Source organism: Sinocyclocheilus anshuiensis, unplaced genomic scaffold (genome assembly GCF_001515605.1).
Source record: "Sinocyclocheilus anshuiensis isolate Anshui unplaced genomic scaffold, SAMN03320099.WGS_v1.1 scaffold283, whole genome shotgun sequence".
Classification (NCBI taxonomy): domain Eukaryota; kingdom Metazoa; phylum Chordata; class Actinopteri; order Cypriniformes; family Cyprinidae; genus Sinocyclocheilus; species Sinocyclocheilus anshuiensis.
Window position 1 is genome coordinate 6,540,252 of NW_015549605.1, and position 8,453 is coordinate 6,548,704.

The 8,453-nt window shown below is 38.9% G+C and overlaps 1 protein-coding gene across 3 annotated transcripts in view; it reads left to right on the forward strand.

Moving 5' to 3' along the window:
• The window catches only part of LOC107658986 (pleiotrophin-like), a 36,843-nt gene that overhangs the window by 27,158 nt on the left and 1,232 nt on the right, over positions 1-8,453 (forward strand). For 2 of the 3 annotated variants that reach the window (XM_016447744.1, XM_016447743.1), the window contains exons 2-4: positions 1,494-1,582; positions 3,858-4,031; positions 5,340-5,498. In XM_016447744.1, coding sequence (XP_016303230.1) covers positions 1,495-1,582; positions 3,858-4,031; positions 5,340-5,498 — 421 coding nt within the window. In that variant the 5' untranslated portion in view covers position 1,494. Of the gene's footprint in view, positions 1-1,374; positions 1,397-1,493; positions 1,583-3,857; positions 4,032-5,339; positions 5,499-8,453 lie in introns of those variants that run through there. The other variant, XM_016447745.1, reaches the window with a different exon arrangement.

Here is an 8,453-nt window from a genome sequence, read left to right on the forward strand (position 1 = left end):
TAAGTTTATTTTTATTTTATATTTTTGGTATAGTTTTTTTTTTTACGTTTATCTTACATTTATTTTATGTTATATAAGTATAATATCAGGCATTATAAATATCTGATTTTCGTAGCAGAAAATTTCCACCATTGATTTGCACATATAAAAGATTAAAGAAATGTATTATTAACAAAAGTGGTTTTGTTAAACTCATTCCATGTTAATTCTATTTTAAGTTAACATGCAAATTACAGTTATGCACCTTGTTTGCAGTTGTTCAACTGTTCAACTGCACCTTGTTCAGTTGATATTGGGGTATTGAATTGGACTCTACGCAGCACCTAAGCCTGCTGTCTGGTCCTCAAATCTCAGTGCTCCTGTCACATGACTCCAGGCTAATCCTCTCTCTCATCCTGTATCACACATTCACTAGCAGTGTTGCTAATCAGGGTTTGGAGGGCAGATTATGTTTTAACGATCCGAACCACTTTATATGTCATGACTCATGAGTCTTTGATTGGCAGGTTTTTGCCCATCTGACTGAAATCACGGTTATTATGTGGCGTTGACGATTTCACAGTCTGACTCAAGTGGAACAGCTCAGGTGTGTGCGAGCGCCTGCTGCTCACTCCGGCCCAGCAGAGAGACGTCCAGCGTGATTAGCACTGATAGAGACAGAAATGATGGGACGAATTTCTCAGAAGCATCACCAGGTCTCTTTTTTTGGAATTGTGACCTTATTTTCATAACAATTCAGCACATTTTGTCCCAAAATGCTTGTTACTGTAATACATCTGGGTGTTTTACTTTTGCATCTGGAATCTTTTATAATTCCCATAATTCTATTACATTCTCATTACAGTAATGCAATACTGTTTTAATTAAAATCTGCATGAATAAAAAGCAGTGCAACAGATACTAGCATAATGTATAAATACGTTCCATTTTTTCCCACATCACAGCAATGATGTTGGATTATGGAAAATTGAAGGAAATGTGCTTAACTGTCTTGAAAATAATACATCTTTCTAAATATAGGCTTCATTCTATTTAAATTTGACCTGGACATGTAATTTACAGATTTCGTGAGATTCACCCGATGAGAGAAAATGGCTGAGTGTCTTTAACATGAGGCAGAACTAGGAAAAAAGTCCAGTAAACCAATGCTTATGGGCACAGCAGGAAATCAGCCAACCAGAAATAGGAAGAGAAAAGGAGAGAAAGGGAGAGAGGGAGGCTCATAAGTAATTGAAATGGAGGTGATGTCGCCGATGGGCTGCACTGCTACTGTAACTGTGCAGCCGAGCGTTTGGGATAAAATTGCTTTCTAATTATTCAATCCACCTTTACTTTTCCTCCTGAGAGACAGAGAGAGAATGACTGAAAGAAAGAGAGAGAAAGATAGTCTCTGCATGTATGTTGATGAAGCATTTTACAGGTCGATATTTGCACGCTGTTTGTTTTGTTGTATTATGAGCCATACACTTAATGTGCATTTATTTTTTTCCCAGCATGCAGCAGCGTTGGGTGTGTGTGGCTTTACTGGCCCTCCTGACTGTCACATTGACGCTGGCAGATGGTGGAAAAACAGAGAAACACGGTAACAGAACATTTTCTTTTCTGTATTACTCTTACTGCTCTGTATTGCCACATATTGCTATATTTTACCATACATTGCTGTATATATAACCCCATACTTGTCTGTATTATTCTGTGCTGCTCTATAGTACCCCATGTGCTACTATATATTACCCTATTAGCCCACATTGCTCTATATTACCTCTCAATGCACTATATTATCCATCAATATACTGTATACATACAATATCACCACACATGACTCTATATTTCCTGCATTTCTCTGTATCACCCCAGATTGATCTAAATTTCCCCTTGCTCCTCTACAGTATATTATCCCCCGTGCTCTATACTACCCCCATAATCTATAATTTCCAACACTGCTCTATCTCTTCTATTCTTACTGCTCTGTATTGCCACATGCCACTCTGTATTACTCCATGCTGCTCTATATCACCCATGCCACTCTGTATTACCCCATACTGCTCTATATCACCCATGCCGCTCTGTATGACCCCATACTGCTCTATATCACCCATGCCGCTCTGTATTACTCCATATTGCTCTATATCACCCATGCCGCTCTGTATGACCCCATACTCTATATCACCCATGCCGCTCTCTATTACTCCATGCTGCTCTATATCATCCATGCCGCTATTTATTCCCCATGCTGCTCTATATCACCTATGCTGCTCTGTAGTACTCCATGCTGCTTTATATCACCCATGCCGCTATATATTCCCCATGATTCTCTATATCACCCATGCCACTCTGTATTACCCCATACTGCTCTATATCACCCATGCCACTATATATTCCCCATGCTGCTCTATATCACCCATGCCGCTCTCTATTACTCCATGCTGCTCTATATCATCCATGCCGCTATTTATTCCCCATGCTGCTCTATATCACCTATGCTGCTCTGTAGTACTCCATGCTGCTTTATATCACCCATGCCGCTATATATTCCCCATGATTCTCTATATCACCCATGCCACTCTGTATTACCCCATACTACTCTATATCACCCATGCCGCTCTGTATGACCCTATACTGCTCTATATCACCCATGCCGCTCTGTATTACGTCATGCTGCTCTATATCACCCATGCCGCTCTGTATTACTCCATATTGCTCTATATCACCCATGCCACTCTGTATTACTCCATACTGCTCTATATCACCCACGCCGCTATATATTCCCCATGCTGCTCTATATCACCCATGCCACTCTGTATGACCCCATACTGCTCTATATCACCCATGCCGCTCTGTATTACTCCATACTGCCCTATATCACCCATGCTGCTCTGTATTACTCCATACTGCTCTATATCACCCATGCCGCTATATATTCCCCATGCTGCTCTATATCACCCATGCCGCTCTTTATTACCCCATACTGCTCTATATCACCCATGCCTATAAACGATTAACAGGTGCAAGTATATGCAGAGTTTCTATTTAGGCTGTAGCACGTGTTTGCAGCATTGAGCAATGCAGTGCTGAAATTAAATGAAAATGCGTGCTCACGAATCCTCTCATTATAACACACGAATTGTAGACATTATGAAAGATTAATTATGCATATTCACTAATGCCGCTCTGTATTACCCCATACTGGTCTGTGTCACCCATGCCTCTCCATTTTACCCCATATGGCTCTTTATCACCCATGGCACTCTATATTACCCCATACTGCTCCATATCACCAACAACACTCTGTATTACTCCATACTGCTCTATATCACCCATGCCGCTCTATATTACCTTATGCTGGGTACACACTAAAAGATTTTTAAAATCTTATAAGATCTTCAAGATGTGAGAGACCACAAACATGAGGACAAAAAATCCTAGATTTAACCGTTTTGCTCCTATAGGAAGGGGAGAAATCGGCCCAAAATCAGCCCGATTATATTGTGGTGTGTACCCAGCATTATGCTGCTTTATCTCACAAACACCGCTCTGTATTACACCATGCTGCTCTATATTATCCCATGCTGCTCTGTTGCCCACACCATTCTATATTACAACGCTGCTCTGTACTAACCATGCTGCTCTATATCAACCGCACTGCTCTGTAATGCCCCATACTGCTCTGAATTACCTCTCAGTACTCTATATTTCCCCACACTCTGCTATATTATCCCACAGTGCTCTATATTTCCACACACACACTGCTCTGTATCACCTCACGCTGCTCTATATCAACCCACACACTCTCTCTGGCTCTCATGCCTACAATTGTACGGTGCAACATGAAAGTGTGTGTGCTCTCACTCTGACAGGTAAGAAAGAGCGTAAATCGGATTGTGGCGAGTGGCAGTGGAGCGTGTGTGTGGCTAACGAGGGTGACTGCGGCCTGGGCACCAGAGAGGGCACACGCACCGGCACCGACTGTAAACAGACCATCAAAACCCAGCGCTGCAAAATCCCCTGCAACTGGAAAAAGCAGTTTGGAGGTGAGAAGCCACACAAACACAGGTTACACACACACACATACACAGGGCTCAGGGTAAATAAGCCAGCGCTGTGGAGTAACAAGATGGATATTCTCACAGAATTCTGTCCTCAGAAATGACACGACTGCAGTGAGAGCCAGAAACAAGCTGGCAGAATATACCACTGTGTGTGTGTGTGAGTGTGTGTGTGTGAAAGCATATGCCACCTTCCCTCGGGATTTGTAGGTATGCACATAAACTATCAACAAACACTGAAACTGTAGGGTGTTTTCTTTAAGAAGTCTCTCTCCGGGAAGACCGTCTCGCTCTGAAAGAACATCAGAAATCACAGACTTAATAAAACATGATCACACTAAACATTGAGTGATGAATCCTCTGTGTATTTCTGTGTAGTTCAGCAGCCGTGTCATCGCAGTTTAGCATCGAAACGCTGTTGTCTGGTGCAGAATTTTTCCTCTTGAGTCTCTGTTGAGGACAGCGGCCATTCAGCCGGAGGGCTGCTGCATGTAATTACATTCTCTCTGCCTTTAAATATGCTATTAGAGACAATTTTGTGCTCGATTGAAGCCGTTTTAACCCCCATCCATTCCGGCAGAGACCGAGAGAAATCGCTCCAACGCATGGACAGAAAGAATGAAAGATGAAATGAGACAAGAGATACAGGAACGAGAGCATAGATCAGGGCTTTGCAATTGGTTTTGCTTCAGGATCCCGATTTTACATTAGCCGTCAAGTGCCAACCCAACACAGAACCTAAATTGTTTATCGTGTAAAATTGCATTTCGATGGTCTCATGCTTTCGGCAGCCAATAATTCACCTCGCAAAATGAACAAACTGTGCTCGGCATGAACCTCACTGTAAGTGAACCTGTATTTAATGTAGCCTGGATTGTGTTTTCTTTTCCCTTGTGTAGCCCGCAACCCGTTTTACTTCTATAATCTGATGTATTTCCAAGTGAAACAGGATATTCAACAAGAAAAACTGTGGTTTTAAACTTTGGGAGTTATTGCATGCTGAAAAGTTTCTCCGTATGACAGATGGTTGAAAAGGGATTGGAGACGGCAGCTGAAAACTTGTTCAAGATTATGAAGACAAACATTTATTTTTTCAGAATAACATGCACTGATGAATCCTTCACAATAACACCAGGAAGATGCATTGAGACAGTCAATTTGGATTTCGTGTTGACTTTAACCCTGTTTATGCATGTATGTTTGTTTTGCTTTTGCATTTGCAGTGTATTTTTTACACAGTTTTGTTGCATTTGAACTCGTCAAAATCAAGCTGTGGGTTTTTGTCTTTTGCAGGTGAGTGCAAATATGATTTTCAAGCTTGGGGAGAGTGTGACTCGACCACTGGAATGAAGACGCGCACCGGTGTGCTAAAGCGAGCGCTGATGGACGCTAACTGCCCGAACACCGTCAGCGCCACCAAACCCTGCGGCAAACCCAAGACCAAGATACAAGGTACAGGAACACACACATAAAGACACAAAAAGATACTGAGCATGCAATGTGCTAAACTTGAACAAATACAAAAGCAGTATCAACTGATTTGATTGGAGTGCTAAAAACATTTTTGCATTAATGCAAGACACCACAGGTGAATAGGGTAAAAATTATAATTACCATGCTTCCCTAGTTGATTAATCACAGTACATTATGACAATTGTTATGTATTACAAGTTTCCTGTATTGTTATGTTGAAATATGCAAACAAGGCATTATCTAATTAAATATGCACTAATTTGCATACATTTCCAGAATGGAACTTTTTGTTTCATTTTGTTAAGTGATTTTAGATTTATTTTTTTATCACTGCATGAATCAGAAAATACTGGCAACAGCCAGAAAAAAAAAAAAAAAAATTTCACCATGTTTTTAGGAATAAAATGTACTGTAATATAAACTAAGCAAATGATATCTAAACCCCTCAGTAAAACTCTTCAGAATATAAGTTTGATGTAAATGCTGCTGAAATGGAGAAAACTCAGGTTCCTGTGGCTCAGTGGTAGAGCATTGCGTTAGCAGCGCAGAAGGTTGTGGGTTCAATTCCCAGGGAACACACATACTGGTAAAAAAATGTATAGCCTGAATGCACTGTAAGTCGCTTTGGATAAAAGCGTCTGCTAAATGCATAAATAAATAAAATAAATAAAAATAAATAAACTCTCACAGCCTTTAAAGATATGGAAATCTACAGATGCAAGACCACAGGTGAATAGGGTAAAAATGTAATTACCATGCTTCTGTAGCTGATTAATCACGCTATATTAAGACAATTGATTCAATTACAATTTCACTGCAATATTATGTTTAAATATGCATTAAAGACATAATTTAATTCATTTGCATACATTTCCAGAACTGAAATCTAACATTAGATGAAGCCAGACTCAACATTTTGTTGACATTTTATAGAGGGGATTTTGGATTTCTCTTTTTATCACTCCATAAATCAATAAATATTGTCAACAAACCAGGAAAAATACATTTTCACCATGTTTTTAAGAATAACATGTTGCATAAAATCAGGCGAATGATATATGAACAAACCCCTCAGTAAAAACCATCAGAAGATAGACAGGAACGAAACTGTAAAGTTTGGTGTATATAAGTGCTGCTGAAGTGGAGATAAAAACTCATTTTGAGAAATGGCCTTTAAAGATATGCATCTACAGACTCAAATTGGTAAATCTGAATAAAATAAACACTTAAAGGTGTATTTTGGATGTTTTTCCCGCTAGTCTGAAATAAGAAGTTATAAAAGCAAAGTAGCCCAAAAATGGACCAGTGCATGAAAAAAATAACTTTTTCCTGTAATGTCTTGCCATAAAAAGAATAAAAAATCCCAATGATCCATATTTATTTATAATCCCAACATGCAGCATTATGCTAATGTTTGACATTATGGTATGTTTTTCTATACCGTATACAGGTCTGCATTTTGAACCGATCGTAAGGTTACGCTGAAATATTGATCAATAAGGTCTTTCTCTCGGTCTCGCGCTCAAGAAGATTCTAAAGACTGTATTAAAGTTTAATAAATGTGATGGTTTGACAGTGTATCCGTGTTAAAGGCCACAGATGGCTTGTTGTGTAGGACTGTGTGTAGCCGTTGTTGTCGTCTGTGCTTCATATTATTATGAAGTGAATATGCTGAGATTCATGGCAGCACTTGTACGTTACTGCAGTATTTCTAAATGCTACTGTCTCCCGCTGATGAATCCCTCGTTCTGTAATACTCCTCATTTATAAATCACTTTGGATAAAAGCATCTGCTAAATGAATAAATGCAAATGTAAATGTTGGCAAAAATTCAGGCTAATCGGAAGAAATTCGTCTTAATCTACCAAGAGCATCGTTTTTCAATCTGAAAGTCGCAGATTTAATTTTCCACCGCAAAACAAAACACACAAACAGACAGCAGCATCTGAATTTATTTAACTGAGTTTAATTAAGTCGAAGGAAGAAATGGACAGCGAACCTGTTAAAGATGACATTCAGGTCAAGAGCAGCTTTTCTAAACCTCATTAACCAGTGTTAAAGTGCTGTTGTGAATGTCTGGATCAGGCTGCTGGATCAGAATGAGAGAGGGAGATGGATTTGTCTGTAATGGATGTGACGGGTCTCGATTTGGACTTGAGCTCAAGTGCTGCTGCCACCCTGAAAGAGCTTAAAGAGCCCAATCCATCATCAAACACCAGAGATGAAGAAACATAACCGTCTCAATATGAACTCAAACATTTCTTAAAAAATAGCTTCGTACTCTTAATGCATGTCAACAACTGACCCATTTGTGTCTGCTTTAATGTCTCTTTCAGGAGAAACATCATTCCAACTCCAATTTGGAATTAAGATTTTTTCTGCTCACCAAGGCTGCATTTATTTGATCAAAAATACAGTAAAAAGTTTAAAATAGTGAAATATTATTATAATTTGAAATAGCTGTTTTCTATACGAATATATAGTAAACTGTCATTTATTTCTGTGATGCGCAGCTGTATTTTCAGTATCATTACTCCAGTCTTCAGTGTCACATGATCTTCAGAAATCATTCTAATATGCTGATTTACTGCTCGAGAAACATTTCTGATTATTATCAATGTTGAAAACAATTGTGCTGCCCAGTATTTTTGTGGAAAATTATACATTTTATATTTCAGGATTCACAGATGAATAGAAAGCTGAAAAGAACAGCATTTATTTGAAATAGAAATCATATAACATTGTCTTTACTGTCACTTTTGATCAATTTAATGCATCCTTGCTGAATAAAAGTATTAATTTCTCTTTTTTTAAGTCATACCCCAAACTACACAAAATATTGTGCAGCATAACTGTTTTCAACATTGATGATAATCAGAAATGTTTCTCAGCAGGAAATCAGCATATTAGAATGATTTCTGAAGATCATGTGAC